Raw genomic sequence first — 24,602 nt, 5'->3', positions numbered from 1 at the left:
CTGAACACACCCTGTAACTCTTCTGATGTCAAGTCTCGCACACCCAAATACCTCTCTGCAGCTGCTACCAAAACCTCTATTTTTTGCGACTTACGTTCCATCCCTGCAGTATAGTTGATAACCATTACTGTAAATGCCAAAAATCCAATCTAACAAACATTTATCACAATCGTATCATGGCGCCGGAGAAGATAGCTGACGTTTTACGTGCTCCTAACCAAATATGTGTTATTTTGCGTTGTTTGTAACTTATTTTTAACTTATTTTGTACATAATGTTGCTGCTACCGTCTCTTATGACTGAAAACAACTTCCGGACATCAGAACAGCGATTACTCAACATGGACTGGCAGAAGATTTTTTTCCTTTAACAAGTCCGACGAGCCCGACTTGAAGGACATACTGCTTTCCCGTGAACAGGCCCAAATCCCCATCATTCACGTAAAGAGAAGACAGAGAAAAGAGAATGGAGGGCGGCCTGCCTTCTGAGAATTCGTAGGCGATCGAATAAACCCACATTGCCTTCCGTTCTACTATAAAATAAAATCGACGACCTTCGAGGAAGATTAAACTACCAACGGGACATTAAAAATTGTACTATCTTATACTTCACAGAGTCGTGGCTGAACGACGACATTATCAACATACAGCTGGCTGGTTATACGCTGCACCGGCAGGCTGTGACACTATCAACATACAGCTGGCTGGTTATACGCTGCACCGGCAGGATGTGACACTATCAACATACAGCTGGCTGGTTATACGCTGCACCGGCAGGCTGTGACACTATCAACATACAGCTGGCTGGTTATACGCTGCACCGGCAGGCTGTGACACTATCAACATACAGCTGGCTGGTTATACACTGTACCGGCAGGATGTGACACTATCAACATACAGCTGGCTGGTTATACGCTGCACCGGCAGGCTGTGACACTATCAACATACAGCTGGCTGGTTATACGCTGCACCGGCAGGCTGTGACACTATCAACATACAGCTGGCTGGTTATACACTGTACCGGCAGGATGTGACACTATCAACATACAGCTGGCTGGTTATACGCTGCACCGGCAGGCTGTGACACTATCAACATACAGCTGGCTGGTTATACGCTGCACCGGCAGGCTGTGACACTATCAACATACATTTGGCTGGTTATACACTGTACCGGCAGGCTGTGACACTATCAACATACAGCTGACTGGTTATACACTGTACCGGCAGGCTGTGACACTATCAACATACAGCTGGCTGGTTATACGCTGCACCGGCAGGCTGTGACACTATCAACATACATTTGGCTGGTTATACGCTGTATCGGCAGGCTGTGACACTATCAACATACAGCTGGCTGGTTATACGCTGTATCGGCAGGATAGAACAGCTGCGTCTGGTAAGACAAGGGGGGCCGACTATATATTGTAAACAGCTGGTGCACAATATCTATGGAATTCTCGAGGTTTTGCTCGCGTGAGGTAGAGACTCTCATGATAAGCTGTAGACCACACTATCTTTCCAGGGTGGACAGATGAAGCAGATGCTAAGCTACAGGACTGTTTTGCTAGCACAGAGTGGAATATGTTCCGGGATTCTTCTGACGGCATTGAGGAGTACACCACATCAGTCATTGGCTTCATCATGCATCGATGACGTCGTCCCCACAGTGACCGTACGTACATACCCCAACCAGAAGCCATAGATTACAGGCAACATCCGCACTGAGCGAAAGGCTAGAGCTGCCGCTTTCAAGGAGCGGGACTCCAACCCGGAAGCTTATAAGAAATCCCGCTATGCCCTCCGACAAACCATCAAACGGTCAAACCGTCAACACATGACAAAAATCGAATCGTGCTTCACTGGCTCTGATGCTCGTTGGATGTGGCAGGGCTTGCAAACTATTACAGACTACAAACGGAAGCACAGCCGAGAGCTGCCCAGTGACACGAGCCTACCAGACGAGCTAAATCACTTCTATGCTCGTTACTAGGCAAATAACACTGAAACATGAATGAGAGCACCAGCTGTTCCGGACAACTGTGTGATCATGCTCTCCTTTAAACAGGTCAACATTCACAAGGCCGCAGGGCCAGATGGATTACCAGGACGTGTACTCTGAGCATGCACTGATAAACTGGCAAGTGTCTTCACTGACATTTTCAACCTCTCCCTGTCCGAGTCTGTAATACCAACATGTTTTAAGCAGACCACCATAGCCCCTGTGCCCAAGAACACTAAGGTAACCTGCCTAAATGACTACCGACCCGTAGCACTCACGTCTGTAGCCATGAAGTGCTTTGAAAGGCTGGTCATGGCTCACATCAACACCATTATCCCAGAAACCCTAGACCCACTCCATTTTGCATACCGCCACAACAGATCCACAGATGATGCAATCTCTATTGCACTCCACACTGCCCTTTCCCACCTGGACAAAAGGAAAACCTATGTGAGAATGCTGTTCATTGACTACAGCTCAGCGTTCAACACCATAGTACCCACAAAGCTCATCACTAAGCTAAGGATCCTGGGACTAAACACCTCCCTCTGCAACTGGATCCAGGACTTCATGACGGGCTGCCCCTAGGTGGTAAGGGTAGGTAACAACACATCCGCCACACTGATCCTCAACACGGGGGCCCCTCAGGGGTGCGTGCTCAGTCCCCTCCTGTACTCCCTGTTCACTCATGACTGCACGGCCAAGCACGACTCCAACACCATCATTAAGTTTGCAGACGACACAACAGTGGTAGGCATGATCACCGACAACGACGAGACAGCCTATAGGGAGGAGGTCAGAGACCTGGCCGTGTGGTGCCAAGACACCAACCTCTCCCTCAACGTGATCAAGACAAAGGAGATGATTGTGGACTACGGGAAAAAGAGGACCGAGCACGCGCCCATTCTCATCGACGGGGCTTTAGTGGAGCAGATTGAGAGCTTCAAGTTCCTTGGCGTCTACATCACCAACAAACGAACATGGTCTAAGCACACCAAGACAGTCGTGAAGAGGGCACGACAAAACCTATTCCCCCTCAGGAGACTGAAAAGATTTGCCATGTGTCCTCAGATCCTCAAAAGTTTCTACAGCTGCACCATCGAGAGCGTCCTGACTGTTATATCACTGCCTGGTATGGCAACTGCTCGGCCTCCGACCCCAAGGCATTACAGAGAGTAGTGCGTACGGCCCAGTACATCACTGGGGCCAAGCTTCCTGCCATCCAGGACCTCTATACTAGGCGGTGTCAGAGGAAGGCCCTAAAAATTGTCAAAGACTCCATACACCCTAGTCATAGACTGTTCTCTCTGCTACCGCACAGCAAGCGGTTCCGGAGCGCCAGGTCTAGGTCCACGATTCTTCTAAACAGCTTCTACCCCCAATCCATAAGACTCCTGAACATCTAATCAAATGGCTACCCAGACTGTTTGCATTGCCCACCCCATCTTTTACGCCACTGCTACTCTCTGTTATTATCTATGCATAGTCACTTTAATAACTCTACCTACATGTACATATTACCTCAATTACCTTGACTAACCGTTGCCCCTGCACATTGACTCCGTTATCCAATAATTCAAATAAAGCAGCAATAGCCAAGCATGATGGAAGGTTAGTGCTATCCGGAATCCTTGGGACGTCCCTTCCCTAAACAAAGGCTCTGTATGGCCAATCCGTCATCTGCTGTGGCCATACAGCATTTTCTGTGATACGGCCTCTGCAGAGGTCAGGGCATTCATACTTCTTGAGCTTTGCGGAGCGGAGCAGAGCTGGTGTCAGGGAAGTGAGTTTGTGTCTATACAGGACCTCCCGCCCCCACCTACCGTCAACCAATTATGTCAATGTGGAGCTATACGGAGCCCTCCTCATTGTTACAAATTTGGGAGGCGCACAGCGATGCGTTACGGAGCTCAATTTGGCCTCTGCAAGTCTACAGAGGCTCTGCAAGTCTACGGAGGCGCTGCAAGTCTACGGAGGCTCTGCAAGTCTACGGAGGCGCTGCAAGTCTACGGAGGCGCTGCAAGTCTACGGAGGCTCTGCAAGTCTACGGAGGCTCTGCAAGTCTACGGAGGCTCTGCAAGTCTACGGAGGCTCTGCAAGTCTACGGAGGCTCTGCAAGTCTACGGAGGCGCTGCAAGTCTACGGAGGCTCTGCAAGTCTACGGAGGCTCTGCAAGTCTACGGAGGCGCTGCAAGTCTACGGAGGCTCTGCAAGTCTACGGAGGCGCTGCAAGTCTACGGAGGCGCTGCAAGTCTACGGAGGCTCTGCAAGTCTACGGAGGCTCTGCAAGTCTACGGAGGCTCTGCAAGTCTACGGAGGCTCTGCAAGTCTACGGAGGCGCTGCAAGTCTACGGAGGCTCTGCAAGTCTACGGAGGCTCTGCAAGTCTACGGAGGCGCTGCAAGTCTACGGAGGCGCTGCAGTTGCGTCACACCCTCCTTTAGTGAGCCTCAGGATCACATTCCAGAGCATAAATTGTCTTTAAACATAACCTTAACTCCTACCCTAACCTTATTAGTGGTATTTATTGGGATCCCCAATTAGCCGCTGCCAAACAGGAAACAAAACACAACAAATATAATACATAATGCAATAGTATAGCACTACATAACACTACATAATACTACATAACACTACATAACCCTACACAACACTACATAACACTACATAACACATGATACTACATAACACGACATAACACGACATAACACTACATAACACTACATTATCTCCTGCCTCTGTCTCACACTTGTAAAAGGTTGCGTCAATCAAATCTGGTATCAGGATCAAATGTGATGCAGACAGACATCTTCTTTTATACTGTGACAGGCCAACTCTAAAGTTGGAACTACCTCTGTCACAGTATAAAAGAAGATGTCTGTACTATTTCAGTCAGTTCTCTGCTTTACCCTGCGTGGTGATACAGTGAACCCGTAAATACGAAAATTGCATTTACCATTTATCACTTGTGTTAAATAAATATAATTAAAGTATATTCGGTGACTCTGAATCACATTTGATCCTGATATCAGATTTGATTGACGCAACCTTTTACAAGTGTGAGACAGAGGCAGGAGATAATGTAGTGTTAAGTAGTGTTATGTATTATTATGTCGTGTTATGTAGTATCATGTGTTATGTAGTGTTGTGTAGTGTTATGTAGTGGTGTGTAGGGTTATGTAGTGTTATGTAGTGTTGTGTAGGGTTATGTAGTGTTATGTAGTATTTCTGTACTATTTCAGTAGAGGCTTAGCGGGGTTTAGACTTGCTAGCCTATCGGTGGTGTCCAGACACAGCACTCAGGATTCAGATGTCCGGAATGTTGTTTGTGAAGATTGAGCTGATTTGTTGGTTTCTATACATTCCTCAGTTCCTGTTTTCTTGTTATTCAGCGTTTTCCCTACACATTCCTCAGTTCCTGTTTTCTTGTTATTCAGCATTTTTCCATCTTGTCTCAACCTTGTGGTTTGCACAGTCGACACCCCTAGATTAACAACAGCTTTTCTGCAGTCTCGCTATGTTTTGTGATTAACATGTCCTACTTCTACAAGGCATATATTTATGTTGAAAAGAGAACAAAACCATCCTTCACACTAACGAACAATCAGACTTTACTCGGTGTGGCGACGGCTCCGCTGTGCTGTGACTGGTCAGAGATGGTAGGAGATAGTGATGGAGAAGAAAGTGATGCGAGTATGGAGCAGGAAAGAGAAAAAGAAAGCCGGAGAGAAATTGAGTGTGGGGTTTGAAGGGGAGCGAGAGGTCTATGGAGGCAGAAAGGAAGTTTGAGGAGAGTTTCCAACGCTAGCGGCAGTTCGGCGGTAGAGAGGGCCGAGGAAGGACAAGATAAGTCGCAAGGACGTGAGGAGGAGCATAAAGTGATTCTTGCTTATGTACATATTCTCATTCACTCCTTTAGATGTGTATTAGGTAGTTGTTGGGGAATTGTTAGATTACTTAGTAGATATTCCTGCACGATCGGAACTAGAAGCACAAGCATTTTGCATTAACATCTGCTAACCATGTGTATGTGACCAATACATGTTGATTTGATTTGACGTTTAGGGAGGAAGGGGGAGTTGGGGCGATGAGTCCGATAAGGTTGACGGCAGTGGCTCATCGTGTGGGTGTGAGGCAATGAAGCAGGCAGTGGAGGTGGGGATACAGGGAATTAGTTTTAAGAGTATATTGAGTAGAACGTTATTAGCTTATATATTTTTTAAGCGCAAAGGGGCTGGCCTACACTCCAGTAGGTGGCAATAAAAACTATTATTTAACCTTTATTTAAGTAGGCAAGTCAGTTTTAAGAACACATTCTTATTTACAATGACAGCATAGGAACAGTGGGTTAACTGCATTATTCAGGGGCAGAACGATAGATTTGTACCTTGTCAGCTCGGGGATTCGATAATAGCAACCTTTAGGTTACTGGCCCAATGCTCTAACCACTAGGATACATGCCGCCCCGTTATAATGCACCATAACGTTGGTTAAACCCCACCTAAGAAGAATAATCACGTCCTTGATGAGGCAAAAGGGCTCGATATTTTGGTGTCTAGGGCTCTATTTCACTTAGAACAGGAATAATTAAAGAATGTAATGTCGGTAGGCCGTGACTGGCCTAACACTTCAGTACAGTAGGTGGCGATGTATGCACCTTAAAGGTTGGAAGCGATCCGCCAACCCGAAGAAGAAGAGTCACGTTACGACGCACGCTGGCATGAGAGAAACAAATAAACATCTTTAGCAACTTTTTAAACCGGTGGGTTATCTATTTCATACTGACTTGGGTTTAAACATGCTGCAATATTTCCCAGTTATTTTTTATGGTAGCTTAAAGTGGTTATCTGTGGGTAGTTCTGTTTGCTGCTCTTAGCTAACGTTAGCTAGGTAGCTTACGCTAGCCAGGAAACCATTCATTAAAATGTAGTTAGCAGCTAGCTAAGGCTAAATCACAGATGACAGGAGTTAGATATCGTAATATTTGTGCTGAGATAATTATACTTTTGGGTCACTTAGCAAACCAGTTATGTTAGATAGTCATAACAATATCATTTATAAGCCATGCAGTTTCGGCTGTCACACATAGTATGAACAATTTGTCTCAAACGGTACTGAAAATGTTATCTTGATTTTCTCCAGATTCAAGCATGGACGCTCAAAAAGACGTGCAACCCCCCAAGCAACAGCCTATGATCTACATCTGTGGGGGTAATGTCTTCTGTTCGGGAAATTGTAATATTATACATGGCACAGTGTGTTTGGGGCGCTATTTTACCTTTGTTTCTAAAAATACATGCTTTGTCTTTGTCCTGTAACTAAGACTGTTTCCTTACATTTACATTACATTACATTTAAGTCATTTAGCAGACGCTCTTATCCAGAGCGACTTACAAATTGGTGCATTCACCTTATGATATCCAGTGGAACAACCACTTTACAATAGTGCATCTAACTCTTTTAAGGGGGGTGGGGGGGGGGGGGGGGTCAGAAGGATTACTTTATCCTATCCTAGGTATTCCTTTAAGAGGTGGGGTTTCAGGTGTCTCCGGAAGGTGGTGATTGACTCCGCTGTCCTGGCGTCGTGAGGGAGTTTGTTCCACCATTGGGGTGCCAGAGCAGCGAACAGTTTTGATTGGGCTGAGCGGGAACTGTACTTCCTCAGTGGTAGGGAGGCGAGCAGGCCAGAGGTGGATGAACGCAGTGCCCTTGTTTGGGTGTAGGGCCTGATCAGAGCCTGAAGGTACGGAGGTGCCGTTCCCCTCACAGCTCCGTAGGCAAGCACCATGGTCTTGTAGCGGATGCGAGCTTCAACTGGAAGCCAGTGGAGAGAGCGGAGGAGCGGGGTGACGTGAGAGAACTTGGGAAAGTTGAACACCAGACGGGCTGCGGCGTTCTGAATGAGTTGTAGGGGTTTAATGGCACAGGCAGGGAGCCCAGCCAACAGCGAGTTGCAGTAATCCAGACGGGAGATGACAAGTGCCTGGATTAGGACCTGCGCCGCTTCCTGCGTGAGGCAGGGTCGTACTCTGCGAATGTTGTAGAACATGAACCTACAGGAACGGGCCACCGCCTTGATGTTAGTTGAGAACGACAGGGTGTTGTCCAGGATCACGCCAAGGTTCTTAGCACTCTGGGAAGAGGACACAATGGAGTTGTCAACCGTGATGGCGAGTTTCCTAACATGCCCTTCAGTACCCTTGTTTTGTTCACCCATATCTACATACGTATCTACATGATTGATGTAGTACAGCAGCGCCTGCCTTACGTGCTGACTAGACCGGGCAGGTGTGTGCTTCCCTCTCGACATCACAAACATGTTGATTTTGTCCATCCAAACCAGATGGCGGACGCGCAGATTGAAATATCAAAACGAACTCTGAAACCACTATTTTAATTTGGGGACAGTTCGAGAAATATTCGTGGCCATTTAGCTAGCTTGCTGTTGCTAGGTAATTTGTCCTGGGATATAAACATTGGGTTGTTATTTTACCTGAAATGCACAAGGTCCTCTACTCCGACAATTCATCCACAGATAAAAGGGTCAACCGAATTTGTTTTTAGCATTCTGTCCTCCTTCAGGCTTCTAATAATTTTTTTCTTTGGACTTTTAATATGGTAGTTGGCAACTAACTTTAAGGTGCATTACCACCACCAACTGGAGTGTGGACCTCAGTTCAGCTTTCAATCACCCACGTGGGTATATGCTCCTAAAAACCAATGAGGAGATGGGAGAGGCGGGACTTGCAGCACATCAAGCATAAAAATAAAAAGTTATATTTTATTGCCTGGTTACGCAAACGCTCGTTGATGCGATCAAGCAGTTTGGATGAAGTGATTGAATAACGTGTAAATTTATTTTGCACGTAACGCAAGCGGTGTGGTCAGCATGTTACAGAATTATTGATGTACTACTGCAGCTCCTGCCTTACAGAATGCTTACCAGTATGTCTGATGTAGGAGCTGTTGAAATGTCTCTCTCCTAACAGAAGGCTTACCAGTATGTCTGCTGAAATGTTGTTTTCTCTCCAAACAGAATGCCACACAGAAAATGAAATTAAGGCTCGTGATCCAATCAGATGCAGAGAGTGTGGATACAGAATCATGTACAAGAAGAGAACAAAGAGATGTATCCTTTTAAATATATTCTGATTTTAAATTGGTGCTGAAACCTCTGTAGGAGTGAATCCAGGGTTTTGTGGATCAGAAGCTGGTGGGTGTGGCAGTGGGCGCGGTAACGGGCACGTCGGCGCGGTAACGGGCACGGTCGGCGCGGTAACGGGCACGGTCGTCGCGGTAACGGGCACGGTCGTCGTGGTAACGGGCACGGTCGTCGTGGTAACGGGCACGGTCGGCGCGGTAACGGGCACGGTCGGCGCGGTAACGGGCACGTCGGCGCGGCTGAAATGTAGAGAATTTGAAGCCCCTTTTGTTTCGTTGCATTTTTTTAAGCCAATTTCTTGCAATTCAAATTTCAGTGGAGCCAAGATACATTTTTGCGGTTGTTATTAAGTTAATTTCCTGCTATTCTACACGTTGCCAAGAAGCTGAGAGAGAATGTTGCCGTTTTAAAGAGAATTTCCTGCAATTCTATACATTTTGCCATGGCTAATGCTGTTCTTTTGCTCAAACTTATCAAAATCAATACTGTTACATTAATTAAGAATTCCCCTGACTGTAGCTTTTATTTTGGTGATTGATAGTTCTCACAGATTATATTACAAAAAATATATAGTCCCCCCCCCCCCCCCCCCCCCCACAATCCTGCAGGCGGAGGTTCTGGGCTGTCGTGGTAACACATGGTCTGCGGCTGTGAGGCCGGTTGGACGGACTGCCGAATTCTCTAAAATTATGTTGAGAATGGTAGAGTCAAATATTACATTCTCTGGCGACCCGCTCTGGTGGACATTCTTGCAGTCAGCATGCCAATGCACACTCAACTAGAGACATCTGTGGCAGTGTGTTGTGACAAAACTGTGCATTTTAAAGTGGTCTTTCATTGTCGCCAGCACAAGGTGCACCTGTGTAATTATCATACTGTTTATTCTTCTTCTTGATATGCCAGACCTGTCAGGTGTATGGATTATCTTGGCAAAGGAGAAATGCTCACTATCAGAGATGTTAACACATTTTTGCACAAAATTAGAGAGAAATAAGCTTTTTGTGCATAAAAAAAATATCAGGGATTTTTTTTCTTCAGTTCATGAAACATGTTGTGTTTTATATTTTTGTTCAGTGTGTGTATAAATACTTTTTTTTACAGTTCAGCCCGCCCAAGGGTTTCTTTGGCATAAGAATCCCTGGAATCATTAGTGTACATTAGAGAGAAATGACCTGTAATAGACTAGCGTCCTGTCCAGTGAGTGTACTGTACATCAAGCTGCCTCACGCTACAGAAACAGGAGATAGACTAGTGTCCTGTCCAGGGGGTGTCCTGGTACATCAAGCTGCCTCACTACAGGAACAGGAGATAGACTCCTATGAGCCGTTCCGGTTCGCACACAAGGCAAAACTCTACGAAAATTGTTTTGAAATAATATTTTCCATTCCTGTTGATATTCCTTGACTCTGACTCCAGTGGTCGTGTTTGACGCTCGGTGAAGTCGACGACGACATTGACTAGGCACATTGTTATGTTTGTTTTTGGGGTGTCACAGTGTAAATAAATTTGATTACAAATCACCAAACTCTTTATTCTTCCTAAGAAATGACCCGTTTGACAGGCTTGGGAAGGGATGAGAGCCTATGGGTTCATAGCTTCAACCCCACAGCACAACACAGACCAACTGATTCATGGACGGCTGAATGTATATATCTTTCTCTTGCTCTGTTTGCTCTTCTCAGTATTATGTCTCTGATCAGCTACTCAGGAAAGGGCTGGAAATATCCCATACTAATATATGTAGTCTTAGAAATAAGGTTCATGAAATGAATCACTTGCTAACATCAGATAACATTCATATATAAGCCATTTCTGAGACTCACTTAGATAATTTATTTGATGATACATCAGTAGCAATACAAGGATATTACATCTATAGAAGAGACAGGAACGCTTATGGGGGGAGGTGTTGCTGTATATATTCAGAGCCATATCTCTGTAATGCTTATGGGGGAGGTGTTGCTGTATATATTCAGAGCCATATCCCTGTAATGCTTATGGGGGAGGTGTTGCTGTATATATTCAGAGCCATATCCCTGTAATGCTTATGGGGGAGGTGTTACTGTATATATTCAGAGCCATATCCCTGTAATGCTTATGGGGGAGGTGTTGCTGTATATATTCAGAGCCATATCCCTGTAATGCTTATGGGGGAGGTGTTGCTGTATATATTCAGAACCATATCCCTGTAATGCTTATGGGGGAGGTGTTACTGTATATATTCAGAGCCATATCCCTGTAATGCTTATGGGGGAGGTGTTACTGTATATATTCAGAGCCATATCCCTGTAATGCTTATGGGGGAGGTGTTACTGTATATATTCAGAGCCATATCCCTGTAATGCTTATGGGGGAGGTGTTGCTGTATATATTCAGAGCCATATCCCTGTAATGCTTATGGGGGAGGTGTTGCTGTATATATTCAGAGCCATATCCCTGTAATGCTTATGGGGGAGGTGTTGCTGTATATATTCAGAGCCATATCCCTGTAATGCTTATGGGGGAGGTGTTGCTGTATATATTCAGAGCCATATCCCTGTAATGCTTATGGGGGAGGTGTTGCTGTATATATTTAGAGCCATATCCCTGTAATGCTTATGGGGGAGGTGTTACTGTATATATTCAGAGCCATATCCCTGTAATGCTTAGAGAAGATCTTATGTCCAGTGTTATTGAAGTGTTGTGGTTGCAGGTTCAGCTGGTACATCTGAAGCATTTTCTTTTGGGGTGTTGCAATAGGCCACCAAGTGTTAACAGTCAGTATCTAAATAATATGTGTGAAATGCTTGATCGTGTACGTGATGTAAACAGAGAGGTCTACTTTCTTGGGGACCTGAATATGGACTGGTTTTCATCAAGCTGTCTGCTCAAGAAGCTTCTCACTGTAACCAGTGCCTGTTGTGTATAACAGATCATACCAAATATTTTGCTGTGAATGTTAAAAATATGTTGGTCTGATGTGATTAATGAGGAGCATCCAGATGCTGCACTTGATGAAATTATTTCTTCCAGTTATTGATAAACATGCACCTCAAGGACATTCAGAGACTCGTCCCGAAGCCATTCCTGCATTATCTTGGCTGTGTGCTTAGGGTTGTTGTCCTGTTGGAAGGTGAACCTTGACCCCAGTCTGAGGTCCTGGAGCAGGTTTTCATCAAGGATCTCTCTCTACTTTGCTCTGTTCATCTTTCCTTTGATCCTGACTAGTCTCCCAGTCCCTGCCGCTGAAAAACACCATGCTAGGGTTGGTGCAAGGTTTCCTCCAGAAGTGATGCTTGGCAAAAAAGTTAAATCTTGGTTTCATCAGACCAGAGAATCTTGTTTCCCATGGTCAGAGTCTTTAGGTGCCTTTTGGCAAACTCCAAGCGGGCTGTCGTGCTTTTTACTGATGAGTGGCTTCCGTCTGGCCACTCTACCATAAAGGCCTGATTGGTGGAGTGCTGCAGAGATGGTTTTCCTTCTGGAAGGTTCTCCCATTTCCACAGAGGAAATCTGGAGCTCTGTCAGAGTAACCATCGGATTCTTGGTCACCTCCCTGACCAAGGCCCTTCTCCCCTGATTGCTCAGTTTGGCCGGACGGCCAGCTCTGGGAAGAGATGTCTCGGAGCTCTACGGACAATTCCTTCGACCTCATGGCTTGGTTTTTACTCTGACATGTACTGTCAACTGTGGGACCTTATATAGACAGGTGTGTGCCTTTTCTAAATCATGTCCAATCAACTTAATTTACCACAGGTGGAATCCAATCAAATTGTAGAAACATCTCAAGGATGATCAATGGAAACAGGATGCACCGGAGCTCAATTTCTAGTCTCATAGCACTTATGTAAATAAGGTATTTCTGTGTTTTATTTCTAATACAGTTGCAAAAATGTTTAAACCTGTTTTCACTTTGTCATTATGGGGTATTGTGTGTAGATTGATAACGGAAAAGTATTTAATAAATTTTTGAATAAGGCTGTAACGTAACAACATGTGGAAAGTGAAGGGGTCTGAATACTTTCCAAATGCTCTGTATGTCATAGCTTTAATATGAACCAAGAGGAAAGTGTTTGTCCTCAGGCCTGGAGGGAAGCCAAAAATGGTAAAGCAGCCTCTACTGGTTCTAACAGACGGCCTATCAGCTCTTTGCAAACTTTTTGACCAAATACAACAGACTTTCAGCATGCTTATAAAGGGCACTCAACATGTACTACTGCACTGATGACTGGTTGACAGAAATTGATAAAAATTCTAGGAGCTGTTAGATTTCAGTGCAGCCTTTGATATTATTGACCATAACCTGTTGCCAGAGGTATCTATCTAATAGAACTGAGGGTTTTAGTTAACAGAAGCTTCTCTGTCGAAACTTGTAGGGTGTGGTGTACCACAGGGCAGCTCTCTAGGCCCTCTACTCTTTTCTATTTTTACCAATGAAGTTCCACAGAGATGGAATGTGTCCCTGAACAAAGGGGGGGGGGATCAAAAGTAACAGTCAGTATCTGAGGTAGCCACCAGCTGCATTAAGTTCTGCAGTGCATCTCCTCCTCATGGGCTGGACCAGATTGCCAGTCCTTACTGTGAGATGTTACCCCACTCTTCCACCAAGGCACTTGCAAGTTCTGGGGGGGAAGGGCCCCAGAAATGATCCAACAGGTCCCAGGCATGCTCAATGGGATTGAGATCCGGGCTCTTCACTGGCCATGGCAGAACACTGACATTCCTGTCTTGCAGGAAATCACGCACAGAATGAGCAGTATGGCTGGTGGCATTGTCATGCTGGAGGGTCATGTCAGGATGAGCCTGCAGGAAGGGTACCACATGAGGGAGGAGGATGTCTTCCCTGTAACGCACAGCATTGAGATGGTCTGCAATGACAACAAGCTCAGTCCGATGATGCTGTGACACACCACCCCAGACCATGAGGGACCCTCCACCTCCAAATCGATCCCGCTCCAGAGTACAGGCCTCGGTGTAACGCTCATTCCTTCGACGATAAACGCGAATCCGGCCATCACTCCTGGTGAGACAAAACCGCGACTCGTCAGTGAAGAGCACTTTTTTGTCAGTCCTGTCTGGTCCAGCGACAAGGAGTTTGTGCCCATAGACAACTTTGTTGCCGGTGATTTCTGGTGAGGACCTGCCTTACAACAGGCCTACAAGCCCTCAGTCCAGCCTCTCAGCCTATTGCGGACAGTCTGAGCACTGATGGAGTGATTGTGCCATCCTGTACCTGTCCCGCAGGTGTGATGTTCGGATGTACTGATTCTGTGCAAGTGTTGTTACACGTGGTCTGTCACTGCGAGGACTGTCCGTCCTGTGTCCCTGTAGCGCTGGCTTAGGCGTCTCACAGTACGGACATTTATTTCCCTGGCCACATCTGCAGTCCTCATGCCTTAGGCACAATCATGCAGATGAGCAGGGACCCTGGGCATCTTTATTTTGGTGTTTTTCAGTCAGTAGAAAGGCCTCTTTAGTGTCCTAAGTTTTCATAACTGTGACCTTACCGTCTAAGCTGTTAGTGTCTTAACGACAGGTGTATGTTCAGTAAATGTTTATGGTTCATTGAACAAGCATGGGAAACGGTGTTTAAACCCTTTACAGTGAAGATCTAAAGTTTTGGATTTTTACAAATTATCTTTGATAGACAGGGTCCTGATAAAGGGACGTTTCTTTTTTAATATATTTTTTTACACACTGAAAATCAGACTGATGCACTCACCCCTCTATTTATTTCTGCAGTGAGGAGTCACCCCCTTTAGAGAATAATTTGTAACCCTTATATACAGTTGAAGTCTGAAGTTTACATACACTTAGGTTGGAGTCATTAAAACTCATTTTTCAACCACTCCACAAATTTCTTGTTAACAAACTATAGTTTTGGCAAGTTGGTTAGGACATCTACTTTGTGCATGACAATGAATGTTTACAGGCAGATTATTTCACTTATAATTCACTATGCCTTTAAACAGCTTGGAAAATCCCAGAAAATGTCATGGCTTTAGAAGCTTCTGATAGGCTAATTGACATAATTTGAGTCAATTGGAGGTGTACCTGTGGATGTATTTCAAGGCCTACCTTCAAACTCAGTGCCTCTTTGCTTGACATCATGGGAAAATTAAATCAGCTAAGACCTCATAAAAAAAATTGTAGACCACAAGTCTGGTTCATCCTTGGGAGAAAATACCTGAAGGTACCACGTTCATCTGTACAAACAATGGCACGCAAGTATAAACACCATGGGACCACGCAGCCGTCATACCGCTCAGGAAGGAGACGCGTTCTGTCTCCTAGAGATGAACGTACTTTGGTGTGGAAATTGCAAATCAATCCCAGAACAACAGCAAAGGACCTTGTGAAGATGCTGGAGGAAACAGGTACAAAAGTATCTATATACACAGTAAAACGAGTCCTATAGACATAACCTGAAAGGCCGCTCAGCAAGGAAAACGCCACTGCTCCAAAACCGCCATAAAAAAGCCAGACTACGGTTTGCAACTGCACATGGGGACAAAGATCATACTTTTTGGAGAAATGTCCTCTGGTCTGATGAAACAAAAATAGAACTGTTTGGCCATAATGACCATCGTTATGTTTGGAGGAAAAAGGGGGAGGCTTGCAAGCCGAAGAACACCATCTCAACCGTGAAGCACGGGGGTGGCAGCATCATGTTGTGGGGGTGCTTTGCTGCAGGAGGGACTGGTGCACTTCACAAAATAGATGGCATCATGAGGACAATTTATGTGGATATATTGAAGCAACATCTCAAGACATCAGTCCGGAGGTTAAAGCTTGGTTGCAAATGGGTCTTCCAATGGACAATGACCCCAAGCATACTTCCAAAGTTGTGGCAAAATGGCTTAAGGACAACAAAGTCAAGGTATTGGAGTGGCCATCACAAAGCCCTGACCTCAATCCTATAGAAATTTTTTAGGCAGAACTGAAAAAGCGTGTGTGAGCAAGGAGGCCTACAAACCTGACTCAGTTACACCAGCTCTGTCAGGAGGAATGGGCCAAAATACACCCAACTTATTGTGGGAAGCTTGTGGAAGGTACCCAAAAGTTTTACCCAATTTAAAGGCAATGCTACCAAATACTAATTAAATGTATGTACACCTCTGACCCACTGGGAATGTGATGAAAGAAATAAAAGCTGAAATAAATCATTCTCTCTATTATTCTGACATTTCACATTCTTAAAATAAAGTGGTGATCCTAACTGACCTAAGACAGGAAATTTTTACTAGGATTAAATGTCAGGAATTGTGAAAAACTGAGTTTAAATGTATTTGTCTTAGGTGTATGTGAACTTCTGACTTCAACTGTATATACCACTTGGGTCCTGTTTCAGTAATAATGATATCAGACCTTGTTGCGTGTCTGATAATCTACATAGGAGTGGTTAACACATGCTAATAAAGGTCCTCAGAGTATATCAAATAAAGTTTGTATACTTCCATTGGTATGCCATCCAGCCCTGGAGTTTTCCCAGACTGAAAGGCTTTAATTGCATCAAAAAGTTCCTCTGTAATTTGGCCTTCACATGAGTCTTTCTGTACAAATGTTAATTTTACATTATTATTAGGGAAAAAATCCATACAATTAGTTTGTTAATCGTTTGAGACAAACGAAAACATGTAATTTACTTCCTCTTTCAAAATATCATGCGTGTCTCCGTTTGTAGCATTTCTATATTGAAGATTGAAAAATAATTTGGTGAATTTTTCCCCATATTCCATCCAGTGCGCTTTATTTTTTATAATATAATACACTGGATCTTTCTTAAGTTCCTCCATTTATTTTCCCTCTAACTTTTTCTGTGCTACCAGACTCTTAATACACTGCACAATTTATAGTCCAATATTTACACGCTCTTGACGGGCCACCCCCAGGTGGTAAGGGTAGGCAACAACACGCCTGCCACACTGATCCTCCTCAGGGGTGCGTGCTAAGTCCCCTCCTGTACGCCGACGACAACAATGGTAGGTCTGATCACTGACAACAATGAGACAGCCTATAGGGAGGAGGTCAGTGAACTGGCAGTGTGGTGCCAGGACAACAACCTCTTCCTCAATGTGAGCAAGACAAAGGAGCTGATTGTGGACTACAGGAAATGGAGGGCCGAACAGGCCCCCATTATCAACGGGGCTGTAGTGGAGCGGGTCGAGAGTTTCAAGTTCCTTTGTGCCCACATCACCAATAAACTATCATGGTTCAAACACACCAAGACAGTCATGAAGAGGGCACGACCACACCTTTTCCCTCTCAGGAGACTGAAAACATTTTGCATGGGTCCTCAGATTCTCCAAAGGTTCTACAGCTGCACCATCGAGAGCATCCTGACCGGTTGCATCACCACCTGGTATGGCGACCGTAAGGCACTACAGAGGGTAGTGCGTACGGCCCAGTACATCACTGGGGCCAAGCTTCCTGCCATCCAGGACCTATATAATAGGCGGTGTCAGAGGAAAACCCATACAATTGTCAGAGGCTCCAGTCACCCAAGTTAGACTGTTTTCTCTGCTACCGCAGGGTAAGTGGTACCGGAGCGCCAAGTCTAGGACCAAAAGGGTCCTTAACAGCTTCTACCCCCCCAAACCATTAGACTGCTGAACAATTAATCAAATGGCCACCGGACTATTTACACTGCTGCTATTCGCTGTTTATTATCTATACATAGTCACTTCACCCCTTATCTTAACTAACCTGTACCCCCTGTATATAGTCTCCACATTTACTCTGTACCGGTACCCCCTGTATATAGTCTCCACAATGTCTCTGTACCGTAACACCCTGTATATAGCCTCCACACTGACTCTGTACCGGTACCCCCTGTATATAGCCTCCACACTGACTCTGTACCGTAATACCCTGTATATAGCCTCCACATTGACTCTGTACCGTAATACCCTGTATATTGACTCTGTACCGGTACCCCCTGTATAAAGCCTCGTTATTGTTGTTCTTATGTTGTTACTTGTTATAATCTTTTATTTTAGTCTACTTGGTAAATAATAACTCTCCTTGAACTGCACTGTTGGTTAAGGGCTTGTCAGTCAGCATTTCACAGTAAGGTCTACACTTGTTTTATTCGGCGCATGTGACAAATAAAGTTTGATTTGATACGAGATGTGATGTCATCCCTCTACCAGTCAGAGATGAGACTGATGAAGACCTGGGAGTGGCGACATTGAAGGCTGTTTAGGCCTCATCATCCCACAGAGTAGACATGATGTTGGGCTCTGATGCCTTCAAAGAGCATCATGGTGTGGACAACACTGGAGCGTTCAGTAATTCACGGCAGGCAGCTGCTTCCTTCCCATTCTGGAGACGAGACTTTAGATGCAGCTTCTTACATTTTACTTTCCCAGAGCTACTTAGTTCTTTACCTTGGCGTGCTCAGACTCCCTGCAGCAACACACTGTAGAGAAAGGTCAGACTCCATAAAGTGCACTATTGACCAGGGTCCATAATCAAATGTAGTGCACTACTGACCAGGGGCCATAATCAAATGTAGTGCACTACTGACCAGGGGCCATAATCAAATGTAGTGCACTACTGACCAGGGTCCATAATCAAATGTAGTGCACTACTGACCAGGGTCCATAATCAAATGTAGTGCACTACTGACCAGGGGCCATAATCAAATGTAGTGCACTACTGACCAGGGTCCATAATCAAATATAGTGCACTATTGACCAGGGTCCAAGATTATTAGAGAGGCTCTAGAAAGACAAGGTGGGAGAGATGTGCCTTATCGAGAGTCAAGTTGAATCAGATATCTGGGAAGTGTAATCTAAACCTCAGAGAAATAACATCCTTGTGAGTGTGGCATAAACGACTGCAGAGTATTTTACACGAGGACCTGTATTGAGTCATGTATCTTGTGAACCATTAGGGGGCACTGTTGCCACGGTATTCAAAAAAACTCCAAACTGGTCACACTTGTAACGCAGCCAGTCTTTCATTCAAAACCTGTCATTGTGCATTCATTTGGATTGTAAACATCTCCTCACAGAACCATTCATGTAAAATGTAATGAACATTGGTTTAAATCACCAAAACATAATATATTTTCACTGTATTAGGTTTAACTACCAGTTAAACTGATAGCAAACAATGCAAGTTATGTGTTTCATATTGCCCTTGGAAGTCATGAGTTATATTGTTACTGTAAATTACACTATTCGATTTTTCAGATATAATTGTAACGTAAGTGTGTACAGTTTTTATTTAATTAGGCAAGTCAGTTATGAACAAATTCTTATTTACAATGACAGCCCACCCCGGCCAAACCCTAACCCGGACGACGCTGGGCCAATTGTGCGCCGCCCTATGGGACTCCCAATCACGGGCGGTTGTGATACAGCCTGGAATCGAACCAGGGTCTGTAGTGACGCCTCTAGCACTAGAAATACCATAATCTCCTCTCTACACAAATTAGACATGAGGCCTGGCACTAGTCTTCAAAGTATCGTACAGAATCACGTTATCAATCCAGACTGATAGTTACGCAGCACCACAGCAGCAGATAAATGAACAGGTCAGGGTCAACCTTTAGTTTAGAGGCCTACAATTTAACTCTGGACCGACAAACCAGTCCCCCCCAAATTCCTCTCTAATCAGGGACTGATTTAGACCTGGGACACCAGATGGGTGCAATTAATTATCAGGTAGAACAGGAAACCAGCAGGCTACAGACCTCGTAGGGTAAGAGTTGAATATCCCTGGTTTAGAGCACCCATCCACGCTCTGAGAATCACAGACCTCGTAGGGTAAGAGTTGAATATCCCTGGCTCAGAGCACCCATCCATGTTCTGAGAATCGCAGACCTCGTAGGGTAAGAGTTGAATATCCCTGGCTCAGAGCACCCATACGCTCTGAGAATCACAGACCTCGTAGGGTAAGAGTTGAATATCCCTGGCTCAGAGCACCCATACGCTCTGAGAATCACAGACCTCGTAGGGTAAGAGTTGAATATCCCTGGCTCAGAGCACCCATCCATGTTCTGAGAATCACAGACCTCGTAGGGTAAGAGTTGAATATCCCTGGCTCAGAGCACCCATCCATGTTCTGAGAATCACAGACCTCGTAGGGTAAGAGTTGAATATCCCTGGCTCAGAGCACCCATCCACGCTCTGAGAATCACAGGTACATGAACGTAGCGTCAACTCTAATGGGTTCCACTTTCCATGTTCAGAGATGAATCGTTTCGTTTTAACATGTACTAACACGCCCAAAAATACCCCCCCCCCCCCCCCCCGAAGACGTCGTCTCATTCTTGTTGACTGTCCCCAAGACTGTTGTCACAGTGTTGACTGTCAGTGTTGACTGTCCCCAAGACTGTTATCACAGTGTTGACTGTCAGTGTTGACTGTCCCCAAGACTGTTATCACAGTGTTGGCTGTCCCCAAGACTGTTGTCACAGTGTTGGCTGTCCCCAAGACTGTTGTCACAGTGTTGGCTGTCCCCAAGACTGTTGTCACAGTGTTGACTGTCCCCAAGACTGTTGTCACAGTGTTGACTGTCCCCAAGACTGTTGTCACAGTGTTGACTGTCCCCAAGACTGTTGTCACAGTGTTGACTGTCCCCAAGACTGTTGTCACAGTGTTGACTGTCCCCAAGACTGTTGTCACAGTGTTGACTGTCCCCAAGACTGTTGTCACAGTGTTGACTGTCCCCAAGACTGTTGTCACAGTGTTGACTGTCCCCAAGACTGTTGTCACAGTGTTGACTGTCCCCAAGACTGTTGTCACAGTGTTGACTGTCCCCAAGACTGTTGTCACAGTGTTGACTGTCCCCAAGACTGTTGTCACAGTGTTGACTGTCCCCAAGACTGTTGTCACAGTGTTGACTGTCCCCAAGACTGTTGTCACAGTGTTGACTGTCCCCAAGACTGTTGTCACAGTGTTGACTGTCCCCAAGACTGTTGTCACAGTGTTGACTGTCCCCAAGACTGTTGTCACAGTGTTGACTGTCCCCAAGACTGTTGTCACAGTGTTGACTGTCCCCAAGACTGTTGTCACAGTGTTGACTGTCCCCAAGACTGTTGTCACAGTGTTGACTGTCCCCAAGACTGTTGTCACAGTGTTGACTGTCCCCAAGACTGTTGTCACAGTGTTGACTGTCCCCAAGACTGTTGTCACAGTGTTGACTGTCCCCAAGACTGTTGTCACAGTGTTGACTGTCCCCAAGACTGTTGTCACAGTGTTGGCTGTCCCCAAGACTGTTGTCACAGTGTTGGCTGTCCCCAAGACTGTTGTCACAGTGTTGACTGTCCCCAAGACTGTTGTCACAGTGTTGACTGTCCCCAAGACTGTTGTCACAGTGTTGACTGTCCCCAAGACTGTTGTCACAGTGTTGACTGTCCCCAAGACTGTTGTCACAGTGTTGACTGTCCCCAAGACTGTTGTCACAGTGTTGACTGTCCCCAAGACTGTTGTCACAGTGTTGACTGTCCCCAAGACTGTTGTCACAGTGTTGACTGTCCCCAAGACTGTTGTCACAGTGTTGACTGTCCCCAAGACTGTTGTCACAGTGTTGGCTGTCCCCAAGACTGTTGTCACAGTGTTGGCTGTCCCCAAGACTGTTGTCACAGTGTTGGCTGTCCCCAAGACTGTTGTCACAGTGTTGGCTGTCCCCAAGACTGTTGTCACAGTGTTGGCTGTCCCCAAGACTGTTGTCAAAGTGTTGGCTGTCCCCAAGACTGTTGTCACAGTGTTGGCTGTCCCCAAGACTGTTGTCACAGTGTTGGCTGTCCCCAAGACTGTTGTCACAGTGTTGGCTGTCCCCAAGACTGCTGTCACAGTGTTGGCTGTCCCCAAGACTGCTGTCACAGTGTTGGCTGTCCCCAAGACTGCTGTCACAGTGTTGGCTGTCCCCAAGACTGCTGTCACAGTGTTGACTGTCCCCAAGACTGCTGTCACAGTGTTGACTGTCCCCAAGACTGTTGTCACAGTGTTGACTGTCCCCAAGACTGTTGTCACAGTGTTGACTGTCCCCAAGACTGTTGTCACAGTGTTGACTGTCCCCAAGACTGTTGTCACAGTGTTGACTGTCCCCAAGACTGTTGTCACAGTGTTGACTGTCCCCAAGACTGCTGTCACAGTGTTGACTGTCCCCAAGACTGCTGTCACAGTGTTGACTGTCCCCAAGACTGCTGTCACAGTGTTGACTGTCCCCAAGACTGTTGTCACAGTGTTGACTGTCCCCAAGACTGTTGTCACAGTGTTGGCTGTCCCCAAGACTGTTGTCACAGTGTTGGCTGTCCCCAAGACTATTGTCACAGTGTTGGCTGTCCCCAAGACTGTTGTCACAGTGTTGACTGTCCCCAAGACTGTTGTCACAGTGTTGACTGTCCCCAAGACCGTTGTCACAGTGTTGACTGTCCCCAAGACCGTTGTCACAGTGTTGACTGTCCCCAAGACCGTTGTCACAGTGTTGACTGTCCCCAAGACCGTTGTCACAGTGTTGACTGTCCCCAAGACCGTTGTCACAGTGTTGACTGTCCCCAAGACCGTTGTCACAGTGTTGACTGTCCCCAAGACCGTTGTCACAGTGTTGACTGTCCCCAAGACCGTTGTCACAGTGTTGACTGTCCCCAAGACCGTTGTCACAGTGTTGACTGTCCCCAAGACCGTTGTCACAGTGTTGACTGTCCCCAAGACCTTTGTCACAGTGTTGACTGTCCCCAAGACCGTTGTCACAGTGTTGACTGTCCCCAAGACCGTTGTCACAGTGTTGACTGTCCCCAAGACCGTTGTCACAGTGTTGACTGTCCCCAAGACCGTTGTCACAGTGTTGACTGTCCCCAAGACCGTTGTCACAGTGTTGACTGTCCCCAAGACCGTTGTCACAGTGTTGGCTGTCCCCAAGACCGTTGTCACAGTGTTGACTGTCCCCAAGACCGTTGTCACAGTGTTGACTGTCCCCAAGACTGCTGTCACAGTGTTGACTGTCCCCAAGACTGCTGTCACAGTGTTGACTGTCCCCAAGACTGTTGTCACAGTGTTGACTGTCCCCAAGACTGTCCCCAAGACTGTTGTCACAGTGTTGACTGTCCCCAAGACTGCTGTCACAGTGTTGGCTGTCCCCAAGACTGCTGTCACAGTGTTGACTGTCCCCAAGACTGCTGTCACAGTGTTGACTGTCCCCAAGACTGCTGTCACAGTGTTGACTGTCCCCAAGACTGTTGTCACAGTGTTGACTGTCCCCAAGACTGTTGTCACAGTGTTGACTGTCCCCAAGACTGTTGTCACAGTGTTGACTGTCCCCAAGACTGTTGTCACAGTGTTGACTGTCCCCAAGACTGTTGTCACAGTGTTGACTGTCCCCAAGACTGTCACAGTGTTGACTGTCCCCAAGACTGCTGTCACAGTGTTGACTGTCCCCAAGACTGTTGTCACAGTGTTGACTGTCCCCAAGACTGTCCCCAAGACTGTTGTCACAGTGTTGACTGTCCCCAAGACTGTTGTCACAGTGTTGACTGTCCCCAAGACTGCTGTCACAGTGTTGACTGTCCCCAAGACTGTTGTCACAGTGTTGACTGTCCCCAAGACTGTTGTCACAGTGTTGACTGTCCCCAAGACTGTTGTCACAGTGTTGACTGTCCCCAAGACTGTTGTCACAGTGTTGACTGTCCCCAAGACCGTTGTCACAGTGTTGACTGTCCCCAAGACCTTTGTCACAGTGTTGACTGTCCCCAAGACCTTTGTTACAGTGTTGACTGTCCCCAAGACTGTTGTCACAGTGTTGACTGTCCCCAAGACTGTTGTCACAGTGTTGACTGTCCCCAAGACTGTTGTCACAGTGTTGACTGTCCCCAAGACTGTTGTCACAGTGTTGACTGTCCCCAAGACTGTTGACACAGTGTTGACTGTCCCCAAGACTGTTGACACAGTGTTGACTGTCCCCAAGACTGTTGACACAGTGTTGACTGTCCCCAAGACTGTTGTCACAGTGTTGACTGTCCCCAAGACTGTTGTCACAGTGTTGACTGTCCCCAAGACTGTTGTCACAGTGTTGACTGTCCCCAAGACTGTTGTCACAGTGTTGACTGTCCCCAAGACTGTTGTCACAGTGTTGACTGTCCCCAAGACTGTTGTCACAGTGTTGACTGTCCCCAAGACTGTTGTCACAGTGTTGACTGTCCCCAAGACTGTTGTCACAGTGTTGACTGTCCCCAAGACTGTTGTCACAGTGTTGACTGTCCCCAAGACTGTTGTCACAGTGTTGACTGTCCCCAAGACTGTTGTCACAGTGTTGACTGTCCCCAAGACTGTTGTCACAGTGTTGACTGTCCCCAAGACCTTTGTTACAGTGAAGAAGTGGAACAGCTGAAGCGTTTCCCCCCAAAATCCTTCAAATAAACGCTAAGCTATAGGTGTTCCTCATTAAATCAGATCATGGACCGCTAAGCTATAGGTGTTCCTCATTAAATCAGATCATGGACCGCTAAGCTATAG

General features: G+C 46.1%; 1 protein-coding gene across 1 annotated transcript; it reads left to right on the top strand.

Moving 5' to 3' along the window:
• The first annotated feature begins 6,649 nt into the window (after positions 1-6,649).
• polr2k (RNA polymerase II, I and III subunit K) lies at positions 6,650-10,684 on the top strand. The gene is made up of 4 exons (XM_055893184.1): positions 6,650-6,759; positions 7,140-7,208; positions 9,034-9,126; positions 10,576-10,684. The coding sequence occupies exons 2-4, from the start codon at positions 7,148-7,150 to the stop codon at positions 10,596-10,598; spliced, it is 177 nt and encodes a 58-aa protein (XP_055749159.1). The 5' UTR covers positions 6,650-6,759; positions 7,140-7,147; the 3' UTR covers positions 10,599-10,684.
• Positions 10,685-24,602: the final 13,918 nt, after the last annotated feature.

Source organism: Salvelinus fontinalis, chromosome 32 (assembly GCF_029448725.1).
Source record: "Salvelinus fontinalis isolate EN_2023a chromosome 32, ASM2944872v1, whole genome shotgun sequence".
NCBI lineage: Eukaryota > Metazoa > Chordata > Actinopteri > Salmoniformes > Salmonidae > Salvelinus > Salvelinus fontinalis.
This window is presented reverse-complemented; position numbering and strand designations above follow the sequence as displayed.